Source organism: Xiphias gladius, chromosome 18 (genome assembly GCF_016859285.1).
Source record: "Xiphias gladius isolate SHS-SW01 ecotype Sanya breed wild chromosome 18, ASM1685928v1, whole genome shotgun sequence".
NCBI classification, from domain to species: Eukaryota; Metazoa; Chordata; class Actinopteri; order Istiophoriformes; family Xiphiidae; genus Xiphias; species Xiphias gladius.
In genome coordinates this window covers 29,018,933-29,046,325 of record NC_053417.1, presented here as the reverse complement: position 1 = coordinate 29,046,325, position 27,393 = coordinate 29,018,933, and the positions used below count along the sequence as shown (strand labels likewise).

The window sequence follows — 27,393 nt, the reverse complement described above, 5'->3', positions numbered from 1 at the left end:
GTTTTTTTTTTCTCATCAACAATGTGTCTATTGTTGATAATGTAAAAGCTACTAAATCCGTGAGTCTGCTATGATTCACTTTGTTACATGTTAGCTACCTGGTTGAAGCAGGTAATAGTGGGTTTTTTTTTAAGTCTTTTTATGCTGATAGCTGTTATTTCTTCCTTTTAAATAAAATACTGTACGTCTAAACTGAGAAACTATTCACAGTGTGTTGGGACAACGTAGTCCCCTCTTTGACCTCTGACAAACATGAACACTCCTTATTCATCAACACTCTGACACTGAACATTCTTCCAGTTTAAATATAACTACTTTAATGTGATTTTTTTGTTTTTTTGGGTTGTTTTTGTTTGTTTGTGAAACTGTAACTGAACCGAACTCTGCTCTTCGTCAGTTCATCCTGAACGTTCGTCTGGACTACCGCCTCTCCTTCCTGCTGTCTGTCTTTAAGAAGGAGTTTGTGGATGTTTATCCCATGGCTGATGCTGATGCCACCACTAATATGGAGCATGCAGGTACATATACAACACACACATACACAGAGCCATTGGAAACACACTCAGATTCCTTATTATTATTTTTTATATTTTACTGTTACTATAACATAGAATTGAATTTACATATATGATAATTGCTGCTATCTGGTTAATAAATTACAATTTTCTGGTTTATTGTAGCTTGAATAATTTCCATGTATCTTATTTTTCTTCACTTATGTTTTATGCAGTCTCAAAAGTTTGTCAGTTTTTTCCATTCAGAAGATTTCTTTAGCTGTATTCAGGCATTTTTCCTGTGTAGGAACTTCCACTCTTTGTTTCCAGTTACTAACATTGTTTGACATTAAAATTTTACAATTTCATGTGTAAAGTTACAGCGATAGAGCATTGTATAGATCTTGAGAATATCAATATTGGTCTTTTGTGACATTTTATTTACCTTTTCTCCAGAATATAATTATTATCAAGCTTTTAAAAAGGCATGTGTGTGATCTAGCTCAACACACATCCTTCAGTGTATGATAAAATTGTGTGTTGTTACCTTTAGGTCGTTTTTGTTCGCCCTTTTGACTTTTTTTGGTTGGCTGTTTATAGCTACCCCTAAAACTGAGCCATATTTTTTATTGAGGGTTCCTTATCCAAACCACCTGTGTGTATACATGGAAATTATGCTCTACAGCTTCAGTCCTGCTACTGCTTATTAACCTCCGTGTCTTTGTCCCTCCTCAGCCACCATCAACCTGCAGCACATTGGAGAGCAGGCAGAGGCCATGTTTGGAGTCGGGTATGTAATTCCGCATGTACTTGATACGTACATGCACATATTTGGTTCATGAAAAACGGCATCACTGTTTAACATATTTAGCTTTTATGGACATTTTATGAAACATATTGGATATTGTGTGTGTGTGTGTGTACAGTAAGGGGAACAGTATCCTGGAGGTGGATGATGAAGGCGGTCGTATGTTCCTGCGAGTGCTGACCCACCTCACCATGCACGACTACCCTCCTCTGGTGTCTGGAGCCCTGCAACTGCTCTTCAGACACTTCAGCCAGAGACAGGAAGTGCTGCACACCTTCAAACAGGTACACACACACAAGCACACAACACACAACCAGCAGAATTATAGGGTGCTCCCTGTTAAGTAATGAGCAAAAATCTAATATTTTCCCTAAACATCCCACTTTTCAAACTGAAGTCCTTCATAATAAGTGAGGAAAGATTAAAAAAGGAAGTATATAAAGCTGAAACGATTAGTCGTTTAATCAATTACTTGATCCACAGAAAAATAACCTGCAACTAGTTTTATAATCAAATAATCATTTTAGTCATTTTAAATTCACTATTTTCTGACATTCTGACAAATAGGCAAAGTAATTACACAGATTAATCAGTAAAGAGATTAATTTGGTTGCAACCCTAGAGGGATAAAAATACCCAGGAGGAAAAAGGAAAAGCAATAGCTGTGAGCATTTTTACACTACACACACTGAAAGGAAAACTACTTTATTTTCCACAAAACCTTCTCACAAATGTGTCACATTATAAACTTCTTATCATATATGCCATTTAAGAGGCTGTGAAAGTAATTCTGAATACCGGCCCACCATGATCAAATTTATCCATTAATAATTCTACCTGCTGCTCCCGTATTTTCTGTCCTGTGACTCTTTCAAAGGAGTTTCTTGAAAGGAAGAACTGCGCATTTTGTCAGGCAAAGGGTCACACGTCACTAACAAATGGAATGCTTTTATTCTTCTAACTTCTTACTGATGGTGTTGTCGTTATAATCGGATATATTTCTTGCCATCATGTGAGAACCTTTTGAATTTTCTGTTTATAAGGGCAAAAAGGTGAGAAAGATTTTTTTTTTTTCTTATGGATGCCAGTTCACCTCTGTAAACGCAGTTAAACAAAGTTTGAAAAGGTTAAACTGCAAATAAATTAACCTTGGAGAGATTCAGTGTGTTACTGTTGACGTCATTATGTTGCACTGTCATGGAACCATAGCTCAGGTCATTTTGTCCCTATGTTCACTGAATAAATAACCTAATCAGTGGCAGAAACCAGTTCACTTTATAATATAATCATTCACTATGTATTGAACAAGGTAGTAATTTATAACACACCCCTCAGTTGGGGACATAAAGTTCACAGCTTTATGCTTGCATTATGGGAAGTGTCTGTACTGTTTGATTGTGTTTTGTTGCGTGTTTGGGTTTTGGTTTTTTTTTTGTTTTTTTTTTTGGAAAGTTGCTCATGCAGCCTGTGTAGCTCAGTCAGTAGCGCATCTGTCTTTTAATCTGAGGGTCCAGGATTCAAGTCCCTGTTAAAGTGTAATGTTTATTTTGTAATCTGCACTGGTTAACACTCTTTATGACATAAATAGCTCATGACATGAGTAGCTTTTGAAAGCAATGTACACTTAAAAATCCAGACAATAATTCCTTGATTTGTGAAGCTGAATCCAGATGTCAACCCCCCTGACTTTGGGTCTTTGGTCATAAGTACTCTGACATGTCTGAAGAGCTCACACTGCATTCATGTCATGTCAGAATTAAAATAATTGTGATTTTTTGACTTTTAAATATCGTTCACATCACTATCAGAGTTCTACCTAAGACTGGGATAGAGTTTTTCTAAAAGCTCCCATATCTTGGTACGAATATCACAGAAGTACTTAAAAACCAAACAAGTACTAAACCAAACCAAATTCATTTTTCTGGGGTTTCCTGGGCTCGTGGAGCCTGGGTAGCTCAGTAGGTAGAGCATCAGACTTTTAAACTGAGGGTCTGCGTTCAAGTCCCTGTTCAGAGTTCAAGTACCTGCTCAGGCCTGTGGCACCTTCCTCTATTCAGATGTTTACCTTATAAATTCTGAAGAGCAGTTTAAACAAGAATTCATCTGGAAACAGCATCAGTATATAGAAATGAAGCTAAAACCCACCCTCAGGTATCTCTGTCTGAATCCAAATGCCTGCAGACTTGTCGACTGAGTTCTCAACTTCCACCTAATGTAGCATGAGGTGCCAGAAGTGGTCGCTGTCATCACATCAAGTGTGTGAGGGTGATTGCGACGGGACTTAAAGCACTACTTGAGATAAGACTTCAAACCTCAGCTTCTTAAGATGTGAACCTTTTAAGCAACGTCTGGTGAAGTCTGCATCCCAAGAGTAGTCCCAGGAACATTGTAGAACATCTACTTTTGGCTTCTTTCACAATTGACCATTTGTGGATTTAGACAGCCCCACATCGTGTTTCAATAGGTGCATGAGTCTGAAAGTGCTGGAAGGTCTGGGCATTTAGATTCAAGTTCTAGTAAGGTGTCATTCCATCACAAGCCTCCAGAACACCTTCATTACTCCTTGACATAGGTTCTTCATTCAAACCTCTCTTGTTTTCATGGGTATGAATCTCTGCAGCCAAATCTGGTGAAGTCTGCACCCTGAGTGGACTTCCCCCTTGGGATTTGGACTCCAGCCAAGGAAAGCCACACTGAAGCCTGGGTAGCTCAGTCGGTAGAGCATCAGACTTTTAATCTGAGGGTCCAGTGTTCAAGTCCCTGTTCAGGCAAAGTATTTTCACTTTATTCAGGTGTTCACATCACAGAATTTAAAGGGGACAGACTATAGACCCCAAAAATTAATTGTCTTAAGCCCCAACTCTTGTGGACTTGTGAACAGATCCTCACAGAGTTCCATTGGACCGACCGTGATCTGTCTAGAAGTCCTCACTATCATCCCATCAAGTGTTTGAGGATGATTGACTTTGAGGGGATTCAAACCTCTCTTGTTTTCATGGGTATGAATCTCTGCAGCCAAATCTGGTGAAGTCTGCACCCTGAGTGGACTTCCCCCTAAGTTTGCAGAAGTTCTGCTTAAGGCAGCTCTCACACTTGGTATATTGTGTATTTGGACAGTTCCCTCCCCTCACGGGGTTCCTGGCAGTGTATTCAGCAAGTCAACAAGTCTGCAAGTGCAGTGAAGTCTGGACAGTTGGATTCAACTCTTAGTGTGGTGTTGTTCCACCACAAACCTCCAGAGTAGCTTCAGTCATAGTGTGTCATAATAGAGCCAAAATAGCGTGTCCATTTCAGTGTAGGTAACTGTGTATTTGTGTATAATTTGGGATTTGGACTCCAGCCAAGAATTTCCTCCAGAGGAAGGCCAAACCGAAGCCTGGGTAGCTCAGTCGGTAGAGCATCAGACTTTTAATCTGAGGGTCCAGGGTTCAAGTCCCTGTTCAGGCAAAGTACTTCCACTTTATTCAGGTGTTCACTTTACAGAATTTAAAGGGGACAGACTCTTAACTGAGTCTGGATTAAGACATTAACTGTCTTAATCCCCCACTCTTGTGGACTTGTAAACAGATCCTCACAGAGTTCCATTGTACTGTCCGTGATCTGTCTAAAGGTCCTCACTATCATCCCATCAAGTGTTTGAGGATGATTGGCTGTGAGGGCATCCAACCCTTTCTTGTTTTCATGGGTATGAATCTCTGCAGCCAAATCTGGTGAAGTCTGCACCCTGAGTGGACTTCCCCCTAAGTTTGCAGAAGTTCTGCTTAAGGCAGCTCTCACACTTGGTATATTGTGTATTTGGACAGTTCCCTCCCCTCATGGGGTTCCTGGCAGTGTATTCAGCAAGTCAACAAGTCTGCAAGTGCAGTGAAGTCTGGACAGTTGGATTCAACTCTTAGTGTGGTGTTGTTCCACCACAAACCTCCAGAGTAGCTTAAGTGCTCCTTGTCATAGTGTGTCATAATAGAGCCAAAATAGTGTGTCCGTTTCAGTGTAGGTAACAGTGTATTTGTGTATAATTTGGGATTTGGACTCCAGCGAAGAATTTCCTCCAGAGGATAGCCAAACCGAAGCCTGGGTAGCTCAGTCGGTAGAGCATCAGACTTTTAATCTGAGGGTCCAGGGTTCAAGTCCCTGTTCAGGCAAAGTACTTTCACTTTATTCAGGTGTTCACATCACAGAATTTAAAGGGGACACACTATAGACCCCAAAAATTAACTGTCTTAAGGCCCCACTCTTGTGGACTTGTGAACAGATCCTCACAGAGTTCCATTGTACCGACCGTGATCTGTCTAAAAGTCCTCACTATCATCCCATCAAGTGTTTGAGGATGATTGGCTGTGAGGGCATCCAACCCTCTCTTGTTTTCATGGGTATGAATCTCTGCAGCCAAATCTGGTGAAGTCTGCACCCTGAGTGGACTTCCCCCTAAGTTTGCAGAAGTTCTGCTTAAGGCAGCTCTCACACTTGGTATATTGTGTATTTGGACAGTTCCCTCCCCTCACGGGGTTCCTGGCAGTGTATTCAGCAAGTCAACAAGTCTGCAAGTGCAGTGAAGTCTGGACAGTTGGATTCAACTCTTAGTGTGGTGTTGTTCCACCACAAACCTTCAAAGCAGCTTAAGTGCTCCTTGTCATAGTGTGTTATAATAGTGCCAAAATAGTGTGTCCGTTTCAGTGTAGGTAACAGTGTATTTGTGCATAATTTGGGATTTGGACTCCACGCGAGTATTTCCTCCAGAGGAAGGCCATACTGAAGCCTGGGTAGCTCAGTCGGTAGAGCATCAGACTTTTAATCTGAGGGTCCAGGGTTCAAGTCCCTGTTCAGGCAAAGTACTTTCACTTTATTCAGGTGTTCACATCACAGAATTTAAAGGGGACAGACTATAGACCCCAAAAATTAATTGTCTTAATCCCCAACTCTTGTGGACTTGTGAACAGATCCTCACAGAGTTCCATTGTACCGACCGTGATCTGTCTAAAAGTCCTCACTATCATCCCATCAAGTGTTTGAGGATGATTGGCTGTGAGGGCATCCAACCCTCTCTTGTTTTCATGGATATGAATCTCTGCAGCCAAATCTGGTGAAGTCTGCACCCTGAGTGGACTTCCCCCTAAGTTTGCAGAAGTTCTGCTTAAGGCAGCTCTCACACTTGGTATATTGTGTATTTGGACAGTTCCCTCCCCTCACGGGGTTCCTGGCAGTGTATTCAGCAAGTCAACAAGTCTGCAAGTGCAGTGAAGTCTGGACAGTTGGATTCAACTCTTAGTGTGGTGTTGTGGTGTTGTTCCACCACAAACCTCCAGAGTAGCTTCAGTCATAGTGTGTCATAATAGAGCCAAAATAGCGTGTCCGTTTCAGTGTAGGTAACGGTGTATTTGTGTATAATTTGGGATTTGGACTCCAGCCAAGAATTTCCTCCAGAGGAAGGCCATACTGAAGCCTGGGTAGCTCAATTGGTAGAGCATCAGACTTTTAATCTGAGGGTCCAGGGTTCAAGTCCCTGTTCAGGCAAAGCAATTTAATTATTTCAGGTCTTCCGATTATAGAATTTCAAGGGGAGACACTATAGAACCAAAAAATTAACTATCTTAGGTCCCCTCTTTTGTGGACTTGTGAACAGATCCTCACAGTGTTCCATTATACCATCCGTAATGTGTCTAAAGTCTTCACCATCATCACATCAAGAAGATAGAGAAAGTGGAGCCAAAAAATTAAGTGTCCTACTATAAATCTTTAGACCCTTCTCGTGTGGATTGGCTATGAGAGGATTCAAGAGCAGCTTCAGCGTCCTTGTCATAGTGTGTCAAAATAGTGCCAAAATAGTGTGTCCGTGTCAGATTTGGACTCCAGCCACTTATTTCCTCCAGAGGAGAATTCATCTGAGGCCTGAGTAGCTCAGTCGGTAGAGCATCAGACTTTTAATCTGAGGGTCCAGGGTTCAAGTCCCTGTTCAGGTGATGCATTACCATCTGTATAGAATTGGAAGGGGAGAGAAAGTGGACCCAAAAAATTAAGTGTCCTAGTGCAAATCTATAAGACCCCTCTCTTGTGGATTGGCTGTGAGAGGATTCAAACCTTACCTTTTTTCAAGGATATGAATCTTTAGAGCAAAGTCCAGTGAAGTCTGCAGCCTGAGTGGACTCCCCCTAAGTTTGTAGAAATCTGCTTAAGGCAGCTCTCACATTTGATGTAATGTGTATTTGGAAAGTTCCCTCCACTCACGGGGTTCCTGGTAGTGTATTCAACAAGTCTGCAAGTGACGGGGATTCCGGACAGTTGGATTCAACTCTTATTATTATTGTTGTTCCACCACAAGCCTCCAGAACAACTTCATTGCTCCTTGACATAGGTTCTCCAAGTCTCTCTGGAAAGAATGAAAAGCATTTTCCAAAAGATATTCCCTCAGGATCTTCCCTGGTGGTGGAAATGTGTCTAAAGTGCTCACCATCATCACATCAAGTGTTTGAGGGTGATTGGCTGTGATGGGATTCAAACCTCACTTGTTTTCAGGGAATTTTTGGAGCAACATCTGGTGAAGTCTGCACCCTGAGTGGACTCCCCCCTTAGTTTGCAGAAAAATTGCAGAAGGTCTGATCAGAAAAGAAAGAAATACAAAAATAAATCCCATTTTCTGACTGGTAGTTGTGTTACAAAATTCATAAGTATCAAAATTGACACTGACAGGACATGACTTACAAGGGTAGAGAGATTTCCTGTATTATAACTGCCGAAATGCCACAACACTAAAAGGTGGTATATACATAATATTAGTAACATGATACAGACTTTGGACACAGGTCAAGTCTTTTTTCTGGAAGTTGTTTTTCATGGAGCCTGCACAGCTCAGCTATTACAGCATCATACTTGTAATATGAGGGTCCAGGGTTCAAGTCCCTGTTCTGGTGAAACTTCCATTTTGCAGTCTTTATGGTTTGACATCACAATAACCAAATTAAGTGGTTTTAAAAATTATGTAGACCTAAAATTGAAGACAAAAATCTTTTGATTTCTGTGGCAGAACCCTAATGTCCACTCCCATGTAGTCGTAGTTGATACATACCTTCACAGGTGAAGGGCTTTCTTGATCAAGAAGAAGAATAACTGATATGGAAATAGAAGTATTTCTCTGTGAACTCTTTTGCTACTTTAAAGTTCAAACGAGTTTTATCCAGTTTATGTGGGGTTGGTTGTTTTTTTAGATTTTATTCAATCTCATTCCTATTTTGCATATTGAGTTTTGTTCTTAGCAAATCCCGACTCAGATTATTGTCATGGTATTTGCAAAATAGATTTGGACAGCCATAAATATTAATTTCCAAAATTAGGTATTTGGTGTTGATTTCCTAGTACTAGCTAAATTTGGGGCATTATGACTACAACTGGTATAGTGTTGGCGTTTGGTAGCATTTTATGGAATCTAAATCCATTATCACATCGAATCAGTAGAATGGAAGAAATACACAAACAGATTGATTGACCAACCCACTGTAAGCAGAACACCCATGTTTCTCCTGCATCTCCAGGTCCAGTTGCTAATCTCGGCTCAGGATGTGGAGAACTACAAGCTGATCAAGGCTGATCTGGATCGCCTCCGGACGCTGGTGGAGAAATCTGAACTATGGGTGGAGAAGAAGAGCTCAGGAGGAGGTGACGGGAAGAAGGACAAGAAAGACAAGAAGGAGAAAGGAGAGGTAAGTAGCAAAAACATGATTACCATCACCTCTATCTATATAACTAACACTAATATCACAAAGGTGAAAGGGCAATTTTTTCCCTTTCTTATAGCCATTTCCCCCACGTGTCCAGTTCTGGTTTTTAAACTTTTGAAACATTCTCAAAGAAAGCAATGGTGTAGCCACTTGGCTTTATTTTTTGACTTCTCTTATTTCATTCACTTCATGATCAACCTATTATTTTGTCTTTGAAAGAAAAGTCATAAAGTGTTTATGGTTTGTTTATAAACTGACATTTATTGGCATGTTTATAAAAATTAAATTCTTGTGTTCTTGATTTGCACAGTATGTACCGTATATTGCTAATCATATATATAGTTTTCTTTTTCTTAGTTTTCTGATTTTAATGAGTCACTGTTGGCACATGTTTTATCAACTACAATATCCAGGGTCAAGGTGAAGTCGTGACACAGATGAAGGCTTGTGTAGGCTAAAAAGTGTTGGTGTCTTAGACTAATTTAGTCATCAAAATAATAATAATCAAAGACTTATTTTTATTAGAACTAATATGTGTTATCTTCATGTGTAGATGGCTGAGTGATATTCCAAGCTGCTGTAAATAACTGTGTAACAACTAACTGTGTACAACCACTAACAAACTAACTCAAAGTCATTACCTAAACCAGCGAAAAAACAGTTTCTGAGTAGAAGATTAACATTTATCAATAATCAGACTATTACTCATGAAACTAAACCACTAAACTGAAACTAAAACATGTTTTTTTTTATTTTTGCATCCTGCTTTTTGAACTTACTGCACTTAACGCTGGTGTGGGGCTTGCTGGTATCTCAGCTGGTTAAGGTGCAACTACATGGTCCTGGGTTCAGATTTGTTTTGGGACTTGTGTTGCATGTCATTTTTCCTTCTGTCTTTATTGTTTCTTTCTACTGTGAAATAAGGCACAATTCTCCAATATGTTTTTATAGCACCATTCTGATATTGTCATACATCTTATACACACTTACACTGCATATCAAAATAATGAAACAAGTACCTAACCAGCAATGAGCCAATCTTGCCCTGATGATCAGACTGAATCAGACTGCCTTTTCATTGCACAACATTATTCAGTATGGCATTAAGTTCAAGTTGGCGTATTCTGTTTGGGACATTGGTTTGTTTTGTTTTGTCTTGCACAAACCATTAAGCAGTGAGTGACTTATCTGTTGGTCCACTTCCTTTTTTGACAACATGGAAGCCCTGGTAGCGGTCGCTAGGAACAGTTCACGTTTTCCATGACAATCAAAGCAGTTAACTGAAGAGTTGTTATGCCTGTAAGTTGACTTACAACAACATGCACAGCTGCAAACATCTCATCCACACTTCTTGCCACTTTTTGGCACATTTCTCTGTGGCTGTTTTTCTTAGATAGTGCTATGTAGCCAGCTGTGTTGGACGGTCCACATTCTACATCTCACCTACAAAGCTCTCATAGGTTGATTGTCTTTCAAGACCTTTTTGAATTGCTGAACTAATTGGAAATTCGGGCAGCGATTCAGAGGTTCACTCCAATGCAGAAAATGCGAAAAGACTCAAAAATGAAGACAAGGCTTACAAGCAAACCGCAACATTTGCGGTGTTATGAAGCCTGGGACAAGTTTTCACACCGTGGACAGTAAAGTTCCCAACTAAGTATGAGTAATGAGTAGTAATTTTGGTGTTCAGGAAGCTCTTTCTTCATATTCAGATTATGCATTATAGACTTTAAAATGAAGATGGCTTTTCCACATACATGGCATATGTGTCACCTCAGATTTATTCAGTTAAAATAAAGGTCAAATAAATGTATGTGTCGGCATAGCTACAAGGGTCCCTGAGGGTCCTGATGTAAACTTCTCCATCTGTCCGTGTCTGCGAGGCTCCGCATGGACATCTTTGTGGACATCAATGTGCAGCCCACAGTTTATGATTGCAGGGTCTATATTCACATCTGCTGTCTATCTTGCTGTCCATGTCTGTTTCGGAGTATATCCAGTCCTAAACAAGTGACTTTGAAAATGGACCATGGTCACAACCACAGTTTAATGTCTTTAATGTCAGAACAACTCAGAGTTTTCCTACTACTGGCACATCTTAACAAAAGAATCACTAATCTCTGTGAAGGAAATCATGCTTATTGCTTAAGCTTGTTATATTAGATATAGTGCATCTACAGTAATATGTAATAGTTTGATTTGTGATTCAAGTGTGTATAATGTAGAACCATACCCAGAGAGAACTGCATATGCTGTCACCCTATGCATCCTGCAGGGGCCATCAGAGGAAGCAACGCCCAAGAAGGAGAGACTGGAGAAGGGCAACGAGAACTATCAGAAGGTCAAAGAGGTGAGTTCCTTGGAGCGGTAATCTGTTTTGGTTTTTTTGGTCCTCCTTCTCCACTGTGTTGTTTCTGCAGTGTGCTTTCCAGAGATCACCTGTCACCTGTGATGTGTCTTTCTGTTGATGAGGTCCTTTATGTGGTGCTCCTGTTGTTGTCTCTTCTGCAACGGTGGCTTTCACTGCTCAGAAAAATTGCACTTAATTATTATTTCTTAATAGTGACTCTGGGTAACAGCCTCGCAAATGTTAATAAAGAGGAAAATTAAAGGAATAGGTTTGAATTTTTCTAAATCTATTTTTATGCATTACTCGTATGCCCATACAGTACGTAAACTGCAAGAGTTGTTGGTGTCTCTAATCATTGCGAAGTGATCGCATCCTATTACGACTACACTGTAAGAAATGAAAGACAAAATCAAACACTTATACTGCAAAAATACATTCATTTTGTGCAAAAGTACATTCTAAAGTTCAGCCAATCAAAACAATTGTTTGCCTTTTCTTTCATTTGATCGATTATTGCTTCCAAGCGTTTAACTGTTTCGGTTGCAACTATGTGTCCAATCTCCAGGTCCAAAATCATGTATTTAACTTGTTCTTTTGAATGAGTTAATCGATTTCTGTTTTCACTCACAATGAATCACAAACTGTCCACGTTGGAATTTAACACAATCTATTTGGCATCAGAAGTAACAGCATTTACTACATTTCTACCACGCTAATACCAAATTGCCCTTTTGATTTTCATATTTGTTTATTGTTATTATTATTTTAAAACATTTTTTAAGCTGAAAAATAAGTGAACTATGATTTTTTTGCAGTACCTCCCTACAAATGTTCCATGAACTCGCACCTAAAAACTGAAATACAGTAATTTTTTTTTTTTAATTGATTTGTCTTCACTGGGGATATAAGTGACCAGCTTTTGAGTTTAAAATGAAGCCTGATTTGAAAAGAATCTTATGATTAATACTTATTATTACAAATTATACATATTCTAAATTTTATATTTTATTGAAATACACGTGGACGTATTTGCTTTGCCTTCCTTTAAATGGGATTTCCAGTGTATTTTATTCAAAATGTATCCATTGTCACTTCAACCCAGAAATTATTTCGGACACTTTTTCAGTTTCAGCAGTATTTATTATAGGGTAACTTTGTGAATTGAGAAGGTAAGTGGAAAAAAAAACAACTGAAATTGTACCTATGTTAATCAGTGGGCAGTAGGTGATTGGAGGGGGATGCCACCCCCCTTGTTAGCAAAATGATCAAAACATTAACCTGCCATCCCCCGTCTCCATCCTCTAGTAGCAGAGAGAGTGCAGGGAAGTTTAGTTGAATATGTAAGTCTAGTCTGCCTGACTCATTGATCCTTTGTCTGACTGAGGTTTGTGCCAGTTAGAATCTATGGCCCCGACCATGGCTCTGAAATATCAGTAGCCTACCTAAGTATTGATAAATCCACAGTGTTTCCGTGGTGCTGAAGGAGCAGACAGATTTGTATCGCAGTATATTTTAGCCTATATACTCTATAGAGTAGGGTCAAATTCATGATCAAAGTGAAGAGTAGGGACGTGTAGTTGTGGAAGAGCGAGAGGATCCTGTGGTATTCCGATAATATTCCTTTAATACTGTATTTCTGTGACCATTTAGTAGCATCTATGCTGATGAAAATACACCCCGGACCAAGCCACTTCTGTAACAAAATAATTTAGGGGAGACATTGAGTGTGTTGGTTGGTGGTGTGGGAGGAGGGTGGTGCTCCCATTGGGCCATCCCCCCGGTTAAAAATTAACAAATCTCCCACTGCCAGTAGGTACTTTCCTCGGGGGACAATTAAGGTTAAGAATAGCAAATTAAACAGCTTTATAAACTTCACATACTGTAGATTGACAAACATATCAAGTGGCAGAAAGACAGATTTTTTGAAGATATCTCTCTCATTCCGTCTTTTTTTTCTATTCTGTCCTGCCTCCCTCTGTCCGTCCTCTCTCTCATCTTTAGATCCTGGAGAGGTTGAATAAGATGTGCAGCAGTGGAGTTTGGAAGAAGCAGCAGAGGTTGTTGAAGAACATGGGAGCTCATAAAGTCATGCTGGATCTGTTGCAGGTGTCGTACGACCAGGTAAGACTGGTTACCGCCAAAATAAAAGCATCCTAACAGAGCCCTGAACAGATTTTTTTAGCTTTGCCTGAGTCACTTGTTGATGCCTTTGGCCTTTTAGACTATTATGTTTAATTACATTTTTTTTGTTTTTTTGCTTCTTAAAAATCAATTACCAATTTATTATAATTAAAGACTTTATACAGTAAACAAATGAACTTGTGACTAGTAGTCTGTCTGGAGTGTCGTCTTATGAGCTGTTGTCTGACTGAATTTGTGGAGTCATATAAAGGAGAAATCCCCACTTTTAACTGAATTGATTTGATTGTTGTCTCTTTCTTCTGGCTGTTTGGAAAAATACAACAGCTGAGGGGAGTACAGTTTGGAGCACAAAGACACAATCTTTGTGTCTGGAATAATACATGAAAGCAATTGATGAACTTACAAACAACGTAAACCTGCTGAAATGTATTTGACACTGTCAGTTGATGCCAGGACTAAGCTCAACTTGGAACGTACTTGACTTTTATTTAAACAGAAATGCTATGAATTCAAAAAAAGCCCAGCTGTTTAATTGCTTTTTACGCAGCTGTACTGTAAACACAGAGAGGACATCAGAAGGTCCTGTTTCCCTTGATATCTTTACCATCAATGACACTTTCAGGGAATTTTGTCGTACTGTTTATACCTCTGAGTGTGTTGGAATAGAATCCGATATTGCTTCATATTTCAATGGTATCTCACTGCGTCAGAGGAGCATGTTAAATGCAGTGTTTACTCCAGAAGACGTTTTATCTGAAATTATGGGATTCAAAACATGCCTAACTGGAAATCACATTAAATATGGTAAGCGTGTCTGGCCTGTGTCCTGTCCAATATTTATGCCAGTATTAAAAGATATCTTGACAGGCATAATACCAGATCTCAGGAAATATGCCTCAATTAACCTAGTCCAGTCTTCATAACATGGATTATAGGGTAGTGAGCAAACTACTGGCTGCATATGTTGGAAAACCCATTCCCCAAGATGATAAAACCAGACCAAAAAGGTTTTGCGAAATCCAGACTTGGCATAAAACGCATCAGCTGGACTGATGAGCTTGGTGAATGTGGTTGACAAAGAATACATCCTCAGTGTTTACATCCCTGTTCTGAAATGGGAAACAAGCAATTTAGCTCAGCTAAATGAAGTAAAAACAAGAACAGATTCCTTAACATCTTAACCCCCTCATCATCCTCTCTCTCTGCAGAACGATGTGAAGATGCAGGAGATCATCAGGTACACTCACCTGTTCCTGCAAAAGTTCTGTATGGGGAACCAGGAGAACCAGGCTCTGCTGCACAAGAACCTCAATCTCTTCCTCAACCCTGGGGTACAAAGCTTTTATAACTAATCAAGTTGATTAGCAGAAAATGATTCGTTTATTATCAGTTTAGTCAATTATCAAGCAACAGCACAAACAGTCCCCATTAGCGTCCCCTACAGGCTGCAGCGTTCGTTACAGCAACATTATGAACAAATAACATAGAGATGATTGATCTGTTGTCAGTCTTATCAGTAGTGGAGCTAAAAAATGTAAATTTTGTCCTGAGTGTGGCAGTAGAGGAAAGATCATGGCGTCATCAGGATCTAAAGGGTTAATTCTCTGGAGAGCAGGAATATCAATAGCCCCTGTTGCTACCAACAGTCCTGTCGCTTCCCCCAGAAAGGGTCAGGGAAGCAGCTGTGCACTGCTCTTTAGGGGAGATGAGTAGTCAACCAGATGTTCTTTTGCCAAACCACAAGTTGAACCTCAGTTTTGAAATATTTTAACATGTGAAGCCGAAACTTACTGTGAAAAACACCTCTGATAAAGCATAAATCAGTGACACTTAAAGTAAAGTAACCAGAAAATTTAATGGCAATCTGGCCTGTAGCTGTTTGACATACCTCTCGACCATCACTATTCTTTGGTCCAGTTCTGAAACAGTTAGTCCATCAATCAGACAATGAACTGAAAAAGAATGAATCAAAAGTGGGTCCACATGTGATTTTTCTTGGTTTTTTCTGTTTTAAACCGTATGTTTGTAATTAATTTGGGGGTTTTGGACCATCTGCCAAAAGAAGCAACATGGAGATGTAACCTTGAGCTGTGGGAACTTCTTTTCAATCATTCCTGAGTTGCCGCCCAACTTACAGGGCAGGAAAAACCTTCCCACGAATGCTGGTTAAAGGTTTCCAAGTTTTACGTCATTATAATTATACTGTTCAGAACCTGGCTCTACTTTTGACATTTCACAGACTAAGAGACAAACTGATTCATTGAGTAAACAATCAGGATTGACCAAACGTGAAAATAGCTGTGGCACTGAGAACTCTCCTCCTGCTGTGCAGCTGCTGGAGGCAGAGACAGTGCAGCACATCTTCAGTAACAACTACCAGCTGTGCAGCGAGATCTCAGAGAGCGTCCTGCAGCACTTCATCCACTGTCTGGCCACGCACGGCCGCCACGTCCAGTACCTCAACTTCCTCCACACCATCATCAAAGCCGAGGGCAAGTATGTGAAGAAGTGTCAGGACATGATCATGACAGAGGTGAGGACGAGGACGAGACGTGTCGCTTTGCCAAACTGTTTCAGCGTGTTTGTGTGGTACCAATGTTCCGTCTGTCCGTAGCTAACCAACGCCGGAGAGGACGTGGTCGTCTTCTACAACGACAAAGCCTCCTTCAACGTCATGTTGGAGTTGATGGCGGAGAGCAGGGAGGGGGTCGGCGAGAACAGCCCGCTCAGGTAACCGTGGCAACAACTCGCCCTCAGTCAAAGGAACACGTTACTGAAAAATCCACCGCAGCATCCTCTGCTATGTCTTCATACCGGGTCTGTTTTAACCAGAGCAGCTCTACGACTGACGCATTTCATTAGTTGATGATTTTGTCCTTTCTGATCGCTTGTCACCTCCGACCGTTAGCAGATCATCAGCCGCCTTTAAACATCATTTCTGATGTATGTGTTTCACTGGAATCATTTCACAGGTCGTAGACAGACACAGAACATCAATTTTCACACACTCATGCATTTCGTCCAAGCTTGGGGTGTAGAAAACGTGTCCCCCCTCCCTGCAGGTATCACATCTCTCTGGTGGAGCTGTTAGCAGCCTGTGCAGAGGGGAAGAACGTTTACACTGAGATCAAATGTACCTCACTGCTGCCTCTGGAGGACGTGGTCAGAGTGGTGACACACGAGGACTGCATCACCGAGGTACTGAGCGTGTGTGTGTGTTCGTGTGTGTGCGCGCGCCGCACATTATTTGTATTGAGCTCCGTCTTTTCAGTCTCGTCACCGCTGGCTTCGCCCGCACCTCGACTGCTCCACACCACTGTGAAACTAGCGGCGTGGTTATTAATGACGCTCAGTGAAGTGGCTCCGTGTAAAAGCCGTATCTGCCGGAGTCAAACTGGGCCACAGTTGAAGTTTCAACTGAAACACACCTCTCTGTGTGTCCATCTGTCTCCAGGTGAAAACTGCCTACGTGAACTTTGTGAATCACTGCTACGTGGACACAGAGGTGGAGATGAAGGAAATCTACACGTCCAACCACATCTGGAAACTGTTTGAAGACTTCACAGTGGACATGGCCCGGGTAACAGCAGCACTGATTACTGGAATGTGTTTTCTGTTATTTGTTTAGTCCTCAGTTCATCCGACCAAACTACTCACTAGTAAACTCAGTAATCATTCTAAAACTGCAAATTTACATCTGCTATTTTAAGTGGGTATTAAACCTAATTAGTTTCAGTCATTTCTATAGAATGGCCAGCTTGGGCACACACACACACACACACCCCCAGTTATTTTCATGTGTTCGTATGATGGTGAGGTTTTCTCGTCTGCAGGTTTGTAATAAACGAGAGAAGCGTCTTTCTGATCCCATCTTGGAGAAGTACATCATCAACGTGGTCTTTGACACCATCAACGCCTTCTTCAGCTCCCCTTTCTCTGAGAACAGCACCTCTCTGCAGGTCAGGAACCCGATGATGGACATTGCAAAGGTTTCAAGGTCCAGCATCCGTGTGAACAAAACGCAGGCTGGATACAGCGACAAAAGTGACAGGAGATCACACGAAAAGAAATGCATGGCGTAATAAATAGAGTATACACAGAATGAGATACACAGTACAATTAAATCCTTGTAATTGATTTGATCAGAATTTACTTCTTCAGGATTTGTTTTTCCAGCAGCAACTTTCTTTCTCTTACATTTCAAAGATTTTGTTCTGAGTTTATTTGCACGTTTTGTTAATTGATTCATTTATTTCACCCTTTTCATCTCGCTCCGTCAGACTCATCACACCATCGTCACTCAGCTGCTTCAGTCGTCCGTCAGGCTGCTGGACTGTCCCTGGCTGCAGCAGCAGCACAGAGCCCAGGTGGAGACCTGCATCAAGACCCTCGCTATGACAGGTAACACCAACACACACCTGACTCCACCCACAGAGATGAGCTCACACTGCACAGGCTGACCGGTGACTAACTCTCTCTCTCTTTCTGTTTAGCTAAGAGTCGTTCTATCTCTCTTCCTCTGGACTTGGAGGCCCAGATCAGCTCCATGTTGTCCAGCTCTGCTCTCAACTCTCTGTCCCGCTCCAACCCAAACTACAAATCCCTTTCCCGATCCTCCAGACCCATCGCTCCCAGCAACCCCTGGGACTACAAGAACATCATAGAGAAACTACAGGTGCACGAGACTTTACCATATCATTTTTTCATTGTCAGATTTATTAATCCAGAGAAGTCCTGCAGAGGTCAGAAACCGCTTTTGCAAGTGAGACCGACACTAAAAACAGATACAAATACTAATAAGAAGCTGTTAACAAAGGAGCAGTTTCCCATCGAGTGGTCTCCAGTTCTGTCGGACACATCGGATCCATCACTTGTGGAGACACTGTGCTGATGCTTTCATATAAAACAAATGACTGCAATCAAAAAGGACTAAAACGGTGGCGGTGACCAGCCCTGGACTCGTGTCTAGAAGAACGACCCAACTTCAGTCTCAGTTTCTTCACCAATACGAGTCTGAAGCAAACTCAGAACTTATGTAAAACTAGGAAGTCTAACTTATAATAGCTGCCCGAAGGCAGATTATAGCTCAGGACCTTCATCTTACGCACACACACACGACCGTCTTCACTGTCATGCTCAGGCTTGACATTGACAGTTATAGGTCACTCTGCCTCTGAGTGTGTGGCGCTGTGCAGATAGGTCTGGCTCAGCGTGACTACTGGATCACTGTGATACTGAAGGAAAAACATGAAGATTCTGAATGAAGTTCTGCAGCCTCCTTTTCCTCTGATTTCTAAGTGGATTTCTTGAGCCTTATCCTGGAGGGACATCAGAGAGCCTGATATCTCCAGGAGGTGGAGTCACACTTCTGAGCAGTGTGTTCAGATCTGACTCAGTTATGACTCCAGGAAGAAGGAGCATCATCTTTGTCCTGCTGATTGTCCACGTCTGTTACAGACCTGATCCTGTCATTCCAGCAGCGTTGCGACGACGGGTTAAATTACAGATTAGAACAGTGAAGATTTCATTCCCCACTCCTCCTGTCTGAACGGGGCTTTAGACAGAAATTCGATTTCAAATCATGAATACAGTTTTCTAATACAATCTGATGAAACATTTCATTCTAGAAACAACTGAATAAACAGCCCCTAAAACACCAGAAATAAACACCTTGTTGTGTGTGTGTGTGTGTGTGTGTTCCGCAGGACATCATCAACACCCTGGAGGAGCGTCTGAAGCCGCTGGTGAACGCTGAGCTGTCGGTGTTGGTGGACGTCCTCCATCAGCCAGAGCTGCTGTTTCTGGAGGGAACCGACGCCCGACAGCGCTGCGAGTCCGGAGGATTCATCTCCAAGTGGGTTCGGGTTCTCTGAGTCCAAAATCTACTGCAGCGCTAACACACCGACAGAGGGATGACGGGAAAAATATCTGTGTGTGTGCGTGTGTGTGTGCAGGCTGATCCAGCACACCAAGACGCTGATGTGTTCAGAGGAAAAGTTGTGTATCAAAGTTCTGAGAACGCTGCAGGAAATGCTGATAAGGACTCTGGACTTTGATGACAAGGTCAGTTGAGCGACTGAAAATGCACCACAGTAACTCATTAACTTCTTTATTTTTGTTTTATTATCTCATCCTATTCTAAATGTCTCTGTGAAACCGTTTAAGTGAGACTCGACTTTTAATGAGTCGGTCTTCAGCAGTAATATCAGAAGTTTAAGATTTTGTCGGAAATCTGGCTCAGTTTACTCATCTCTAGTCTTATATATGAAATAAGTCTCTAAAGGGGACTCAGTTGAACTGCACGGTTGCATTGTGTAGCATCTTTTATCCAAATTTTCCGTTCCATCGAAGGACATTTGAATTTTCACACAGACTTCACATATTTTCACCGGGATTGTCTCATTTTATACAAACGAAAATGCACGGCCTCATATCATCTGAAAAGGTGTCACATCAGTGAAAAGGTCGACCTGTAGTTGCTGTAAAATGTGAGCTGAGAGCTTGATCACAACCCAGAGGAGGGACTTCCTGTTGATGCTGTGTCCTGTTATTTCAGGGAATCTCACTGCGGAAAGTTTTACTGCAGAACTACTTGTTTCCAAACAAGAAGAACAACCCAAAGAACGACCTGTCTGAGCTCGGAGCTGCAGGTACACTGCCTCATACTGACACTCCAGACCAGCTTCTATTTCCACTCTACATGACTCTACTTTCGATTTTCAGACTAGAAGCCTCTCGCCTTCTGATCGTCTCTGCTTTGTTGCTGTAATGCAGACTCAACACTTTCTGTAGCTGCTTCACTGTCAAATACTTTTAAATAACATTTATGTCATTAGTCCATTTCATGATGAAACTACGTACAGAAATCAACACTAAAATCAATCAGACGGCGAGAGAGCGAGACTGATGTTCTGCACCGGTACAGGCACAGGCAGGAGGAGTAAACGAGAGGTCCACTAGCAGTAGGAGGGTCCTTCTGTTTGTTGAGACATCTCAACACGTTCTGAACAAATGTGGCTGAACTCAGGTGGTAAGACGAGCTGCGAAGCCGCCGGTCAGCCGATCAGACGGGGGATCGTCTCTGAGCTGCTCTGGAACATCTCCAGCTCCCCGGATGTTGCTCTAGTCCCAGTTTCTAGTTTCAGATAAGATGATTACATACCAGTCACCGGTAACAGTATTAGTCATCGAGGATGAGAATGTAGAGTAGTGATACCGATACAGCTGAGTGCCAGTATGTGTGTATTTGGATCATCTCTGGAGCGAAAAAAATCCAAAAAAATTAGCCTTTCTTCCAATGTTAATGCTCTGTCACTTTTTATTTATTATTTATTATTTATTTATTTAACTTAATGGAAAAAAATCAAGCCGTAATTGTGGTACCTTCAAAAGTTTAGCCACCTACTAAGTCAGTATTGTTGTAATTAATTACAGCACGTTGACATTGAAGGTTTATTTTTTTAATGTCTGTTTGCTGCAGGGGTTGGATTTAAAATCTGAGATTTGCCCAAATTTGGCATGAAACTGTATCTATCTGTTCACTGACAAACTTCTGCTGGGCTACAAAAAGACAGACGACAGCGGCACAATGTCGTTGAATCTCAGCTGGTTTCTTCACCCTCCGGTGTCAAACGAGGTGAAAGACCTACGCACGCCTGCAGCTGGTGGATTTAAATTAAGTCTCCTTGTGCGTGTGCGTGTGTGCGCTTGGGATTGTGTGTGTCAGCCTGGGAGCAGGAGCGGGACTGGGCGGCGGTGGCGGCGGTTCAGTGTCGTCTGGACCGAGAAGGAGGGACGAAGCTGTTCACGGATCTGGTGATGAGCACCAAGAACGACAAGATCTTCCAGGAGAGCATCCAGCTGGCCATCTGTCTGCTGGAGGGAGGAAACACCGAGATACAGGTCACACACACACACACACACACACACCTACGCACACACACGCACACACAGGAGGTTTGTCAGGCGTCATGAGAAAACCCCGTGTAACCATCAGCTGGACGACCACAGCAGACCACCACCACTGCACTGTGCCAGATCAGAGCTTTACCCTGAGTAAGAGAGTTTACTGGGGCTGTTAAGTCAAAGGAACAGTTCAACATTTTTGAGAAAAATGCTCCGTTTCTCTCTTTCTGACAGTTGAGCGACATGAGAAGGCATCATCTCAGAATTTCAGACCTATCCTACTTCACCATGAGACTTCCTCAAACATTTCATGTCCTTCAAAGCTGAAAATCAAATTTGAGACTTTAAAGTCTGGTTGACGCGGAAGCTTCGGCGTTTGCTTGGAGCAGTTCGTTTTTTTACGATGATCGAAGAAATATGTTGATTAAAGAGTTGACTTACAACACGACTCTTCTGGCCATTTTTCGGTCTGTGTCGAGGTAAGATGAGGTCCCCATTTTCTTTTTTTTTGTTTTGAACATCAATTTTTTGGGATAGCTGATGGTTCAGAGACAGATAAGAAACGAGGAGAGAGGGGACGAGAATTGAACCGGGGATGTTGCAGTTACTGAATACAGTCTGCATCTTAACCATCAAGACACCAGGACGCCCTGGTGTTCCCACACCCAGTCCTGCCTACAAGGCTCTGATTGGTTGAATTTTCCTCCGAGCGGGGGAAACAGTCAGCTGGGGTTGCTGTCCTGGCCGACGGCTGTTTTCTCTGAGGAAGTCTGAGATGTGAGTAGTGACTCAAAGATCTGGAACCAGACCAGAACAAGTTTCCCTTTAGTTCTACAAAACAGTCCCAACACAGCAGCTGCAGACCAGCCTTTTCCAGAGCTTTCAGCTGTGTCACACAATCTTCGCAGGCCACTTTTTCTAAGTCCAAGAGAAATTTTTCATGTTCAATATAGAGGCCAACATGGATGAGAAGTCCTACGGTTGCTGACGACGAAACCGAGCCCCTCACGAAAAAACAGCTGCCACATCTTCAAACTCTGAACATGAACAGTCTCGGACTGAGCAGAGTAGGTTAACCCGGCTGGTAAATCCTGTCTTTGTCCTGCAGAACTCGTTCTACAAACTGATGATGGGCGACAACAAGTCAGAGAAGTTCTTTAAGGTTCTCCATGACAGGATGAAAGAGGCTCAGACCGACATAAAAGCTACAGTTTCTGTCAACGTCGGAGAGATGACGCACAAGGCCAACGAGAAGGAGCTGGAGCACGGTGAGATCTTCAGATCCTGCCTCTTAAATCTGCTGCTCGTAAAGTTTCAGTTTCTATCTGTGTTTGCTGTCCTGCTGCTTTCATGGTTTCCTGGGAGTTTGACACCACATGCCTCCCTCCTTACTTTTAATGCTGCGTTTGGTTTGGTTTTTTAATCTTTGCTGCAAACTCTAACTGTGCGTAAACACCGGATGATTTGGGTTTATATAAAAAAGTATATAATTACGACAGTTTTAAAATGTCAGTGTGACAAGAAAGAAGTCACCATGTCATGAGAAAAAGGTTTTTCAAGAATCGAGTAATATTTTGTGAATGACTTTACGAGAAAAAGTAATCACGAAAACGATAAAGTGCTTATGGTCTTAGCAAATGGATGTTACAACTTTTGTCTCCTGTTACGACTTCTCTCTCAAAATCTCGTTATTTTTTACCTAACAATGGCCCAATGCTCCATCGCATATAATAAAGTTTATTAAATATTCATTTGTATTACTGTTATTATGCATCTGGCCCAGCTGCATTTGAAATAACCTTTATCTTTGGAACAATAATTTGGTCCCAATCAGTTTATGTAAAGATAGTTTACATAAAGAAGCTTTGTTAAGTGGCGTTTCGTTTAGTATACGCAAAGTTTCTTTTGTGCTCTTTATTCTGCTTTCACAATTTTGTATCTTTTCCGTTTTGTGTCCCCTGAGCTCATGAGTTCTAACCTGCATTTAGAGAGAACAGAGGTTCAAATCATGGTGAGACTGAGACTGAAACTCTCTTTCTAAAGGTGGTTCTGCAACATTAGTACTTCCTGGTTCAGGAGGTCACCCGTTGTTGGTCCGGGGTCAGTCCATCGCCCCCGTTACAGGCGCCTCCGCCCTGCCGCCTCAGCCAGTAGTGGAGCAGAGGGAGGTGGAGACAGAGATGGGACCAGCTGTTACCATCATGAAGCCGATTCTGAGGTTCCTACAGCTGCTCTGCGAGAACCACAACCAGGATCTGCAGGTTAGTTTCTGTTAACTAACTAACTAACTAATGTTTTAATGCTCTGTGTCGGCGTGTTCAGTACAGAGCTGGAGTCAGGACGTGGTTAGCCTAGCTTAGCATAAAGACTGAAGGCAGGAGGAAGAAAATACACCTCCCAGCACCTCTAAAGCTCACTAAGGAACACGCGGTATCTCATTTGTTCAATTCATACACAAACTGGAAACATTATGTGCAGGATCTACTTTGTGATGCACAACAGTGTATCCATCCGCCCAGTGCTTCTTAGGTTCAACTAGTCTTGGACCCACAATGCAGAACACACTCTCAGAGACGGCAGCTGGGTAACAAAGGATTTTATTGTAGCGGGTTGTGATAGCGTTCATCAGCGATCCGGGAGTTGGGAGGTTATTGTGTGAGGAGCAGATGAGCGCGGAATTGAGTGGGGGATTCACAAAGATTGGCGAGCCGAGCAGGGTGAGCTTATCAGGTGAGTCTTGGCCATAGTCCACACGGAGGACAGGAGGCAGGAACTGGGCGGGGCTGACGGTTCTGGAGATGAAGGAGCTGAGGCTGACTGGAACTGGAACCAGGCTGGAGGGTTTGTACCGCAGACGCGAAGATCGGAGAGTTGAGCCGGGTTCATATTCGGCAGTAGATGAGGGAGTTGATGATTGGAGGCTTGGAAGCAGCTGTGCAGGTGAGTTGGCGGGACAGGTACCAAGGTTGCCACGCCCAGCTCAGTAAGGGAAGACAAAAAAAAAAGACAGGCACACACAGACAGGGAGAGCAAACCTGAGGACAAACACACGAGGATGGGAAAACAGAGGAAGACACAGGGAACCGCTCTGTGCAGCATCTGCGGCTGTAGCATGGGTTGCCAGGTCCAGTCTTTGAGCACAGGTTTTGGTTTTGGACTCTGTACAGGCATGATGTTACCAAACCTGGCAACATCACAGTACAGTCACAGTCAGCTTCTCAAGGAGAGAACTTTTCGGTTTATGGACGATAGAGTTTGATGCCAGATGGGGTCCTTCAGAAAGACTTTCATTAAAATAGGAATTCATTCATTGGTCTACTCGTCCATCATATTGTTTAGTGTGTTTGTTGAATAAAATTGTAACACGCTTAGTCAGTTTTTGTTTGCAAAGTGTTTTCCTTGTGGAAAAAAGGGCCTCAACAAACACTTTCAGTCGTAGCTTCTGTCTAAATGAACACTGCAGAGGCAGAGCCCGAAATGTGAGGGTGTAGGTGAAAAATGAAATGGAGCCTTTGTGTGCGTCTTTCCAGAACTTTCTGCGATGCCAGAACAATAAGACCAACTACAACCTGGTGTGTGAGACTCTTCAGTTCCTGGACATCATGTGTGGAAGCACCACTGGAGGTCTGGGCCTGCTGGGCCTCTACATCAACGAATCAAACGTCCACCTCATCACCCAGACCCTGGAGACGCTCACAGAGTACTGCCAGGGCCCCTGCCAGGAGAACCAGGTAAGCGGTGCCAGAGAAATACAGCCAGGAAGCAGGAATATACCACAGAGCTGCAGAAGCAGGTAGACTCATCGTTAACGTGCGTGTGTGTGTGTTATCTAGACCTGTATAGTGACCCACGAGTCCAACGGTATCGACATCATCACGGCTCTGATCCTGAACGACATCAGTCCGTTGTGTCGTTACCGGATGGAGATGGTGCTGCAGCTGAAGGTACGTTTACGTCTCAGTGTGTGTGCACACAACACCGTCACACCAACATCGGGTGATTGGTGGTCGCACTGGGGCTGAAGCTCTGGGATCAGCTGGACATGGTGTTAAAGTGAATCACAGTGACTGCTCAGAATGTGTGTACACACACACACACACACAACAAAATTATATCATAACAGAAGAGTCTGAGTGTGGCAGTTCAAACAATGAGCGCGCAGTTCATTTGGTTTTTGATGTAGTTAGAATATCGCACCACACAGGTTTTCATATGGACTTCTTTAACTTCACTGAGGGAGTTTCTGAAATCAATAAAAACCTTTTCTGCGTATTTGAAAATCTCTGTATAATTCAATTCAATTCAAAATACTTTATTCATCCCTCATGGGGCCATTTGAAGCAAGCTAGTTTTTCAAGCAAAAGTACACACATCGCACACTACACACCGTCCAAAATACCTAAATACACAAATATGACAGTGTTGAAATACACAAGGATCAGTGTCAGTGGCCGGTGCAAGGCTGGCCAACAATACCCAACATCACAAAGGCAGTAAAGATGAGTCCAGTTCCTCCTGACATGGGTTCATTATTGTGTAATGAGCTGATGATTCCGCGTTGTGTTCTGCCATACGCTTGGGTGATGGAACAGGAACATGGTTCTTTAATCTGGTATCCGTAAGGGATCTGCAGTGGATGCTGTGGTGTCACGTGAAGCTGCATGAAGTTGAAAGCATTAGATTGATGCCCGTGGTTTAGGAGGCACAACTATCGCATACGGCGGGAACGTTCAGGTGTCCTCATTCTTGTCCCTGAGACACGAGAGCTGCACACAACATAATACAATACAGGGACATAACGTCCGTGACGCAGAACACGTACACACAAACACACGATTGTAGCTTTAGTACATAGTGATCAGAAAGGACAGAACACAACCTGAGGTCGGAAACAGGGTCAGAAGTGCTGCACGTGAACCCGTATGGTTAAAGCAGAGAACAAGTGGTGCACGTGTTGTGTTTAGTCCAGATGTATGACTGCTGCTGTCGTCTCTCCGGTTGCCAGGACAACGCCTCCAAGCTGCTGCTGGCTCTGATGGAGAGTCGCCACGACAGCGAGAACGCAGAGAGGATCCTGTTCAACCTCCGACCACGAGAGCTGGTCAGAGCCCCCGTCCTTCATTCCTTTATCCTTCCTTCCTCTTTAGCTCTCTTCCTCTTCTCTTCCCTCTCTCTCTTTTGTTGTGTTATCTTTCTATCCAAAGAACGAATCGGGTTCATCTCGTGTTATTCGTGTACTTATGATCTGAGTAAAACTGTATAACTGTGTGTGTATGCGCAGGTGGACGTGATAAAGAGGGCCTACCATCAGGACAGTGAGTATGAGGGGGTGGAGGTTTCTCCTCGGGAGGTGGGACACAACATCTACATCCTGGCTCAACAGGTGAGTAAACACAGGCTCCTCATTGGCCGCCTGGATTGGATGAAGGGTTCCTTTAAGAGGGCTGAGAAAATCCTCCTCCTCCTTAAACTGCATGAACGTCCTTGTAGTGGAGGCTTTTCACAGTCTGGTGTTGCTCTTTGTACTCTAGCCCAGGTTCTGGAAACTTTCTCCACCGACGCTGAGCACGTGTTAAACTTTTTGGTCTCGTGTGTTTGTCTTCAGCTGGCCAGGCACAACAAAGTCCTGCAGAACCTCCTGAAACCACCAAAGAAGAGTAAAGAGGGAGAGGAGGGAATCTCCTGCATGGTAAGCATCCGTCCGTCCGACCACGCCCGTCCAACAGTGACAGTGACAGCTCCGCAGTAGTCCAACAGTAATGTGTGTGTGTCTGCAGCTGAACCTGAACAACCGTCCCCTGTCCCAGATGTTGAAGTCCACAGCTCCAGCTGCTGTGGTGGAGCAGGACCCCCTGGAGTACTACGACCAGCTGACGTCTCAGATAGAGGTACTACCGCTAATGCTAACAGCAAGGCCTACTGATGTTTGACGAGATGAGAATACAAGTGCTTAACACAACTTCACGCTCAGTTAGTCTTTTTTTC

The 27,393-nt window shown here is 42.6% G+C and overlaps 1 protein-coding gene and 6 non-coding genes across 10 annotated transcripts in view; all 7 read left to right on the top strand.

Annotated features, from left to right (window-relative positions):
* The window catches only part of itpr3 (inositol 1,4,5-trisphosphate receptor, type 3), an 88,440-nt gene that overhangs the window by 49,961 nt on the left and 11,086 nt on the right, over window positions 1-27,393 (top strand). For 2 of the 4 annotated variants that reach the window (XM_040152309.1, XM_040152308.1), the window contains exons 24-49: window positions 398-518; window positions 1,230-1,284; window positions 1,421-1,586; window positions 8,826-8,993; window positions 11,287-11,361; window positions 13,363-13,482; window positions 14,712-14,834; window positions 15,836-16,036; window positions 16,118-16,233; window positions 16,566-16,701; window positions 16,958-17,083; window positions 17,337-17,462; window positions 17,784-17,904; window positions 17,997-18,178; window positions 19,209-19,357; window positions 19,458-19,566; window positions 20,060-20,153; window positions 21,230-21,405; window positions 22,517-22,676; window positions 23,452-23,669; window positions 24,939-25,139; window positions 25,242-25,352; window positions 26,414-26,509; window positions 26,690-26,791; window positions 27,014-27,097; window positions 27,186-27,296. In XM_040152309.1, coding sequence (XP_040008243.1) covers window positions 398-518; window positions 1,230-1,284; window positions 1,421-1,586; window positions 8,826-8,993; window positions 11,287-11,361; window positions 13,363-13,482; window positions 14,712-14,834; window positions 15,836-16,036; window positions 16,118-16,233; window positions 16,566-16,701; window positions 16,958-17,083; window positions 17,337-17,462; window positions 17,784-17,904; window positions 17,997-18,178; window positions 19,209-19,357; window positions 19,458-19,566; window positions 20,060-20,153; window positions 21,230-21,405; window positions 22,517-22,676; window positions 23,452-23,669; window positions 24,939-25,139; window positions 25,242-25,352; window positions 26,414-26,509; window positions 26,690-26,791; window positions 27,014-27,097; window positions 27,186-27,296 — 3,447 coding nt within the window. Of the gene's footprint in view, window positions 1-397; window positions 519-1,229; window positions 1,285-1,420; window positions 1,587-8,825; window positions 8,994-11,286; window positions 11,362-13,362; window positions 13,483-14,711; window positions 14,835-15,835; window positions 16,037-16,117; window positions 16,234-16,565; window positions 16,702-16,957; window positions 17,084-17,336; window positions 17,463-17,783; window positions 17,905-17,996; window positions 18,179-19,208; window positions 19,358-19,457; window positions 19,567-20,059; window positions 20,154-21,229; window positions 21,406-22,516; window positions 22,677-23,451; window positions 23,670-24,938; window positions 25,140-25,241; window positions 25,353-26,413; window positions 26,510-26,689; window positions 27,098-27,185; window positions 27,297-27,393 lie in introns of all 4 variants that reach the window. The other 2 variants (XM_040152306.1, XM_040152307.1) reach the window with 1 other exon arrangement.
* Window positions 4,001-4,073, top strand: trnak-uuu. The gene has a single exon. It is a non-coding gene; the product is annotated as a tRNA-Lys (tRNA).
* Window positions 4,677-4,749, top strand: trnak-uuu. Its single transcript has one exon. It is a non-coding gene; the product is annotated as a tRNA-Lys (tRNA).
* On the top strand, window positions 5,372-5,444 carry trnak-uuu. The gene has a single exon. It is a non-coding gene; the product is annotated as a tRNA-Lys (tRNA).
* trnak-uuu lies at window positions 6,057-6,129 on the top strand. The gene has a single exon. It is a non-coding gene; the product is annotated as a tRNA-Lys (tRNA).
* On the top strand, window positions 6,741-6,813 carry trnak-uuu. The gene has a single exon. It is a non-coding gene; the product is annotated as a tRNA-Lys (tRNA).
* On the top strand, window positions 7,187-7,259 carry trnak-uuu. The gene has a single exon. It is a non-coding gene; the product is annotated as a tRNA-Lys (tRNA).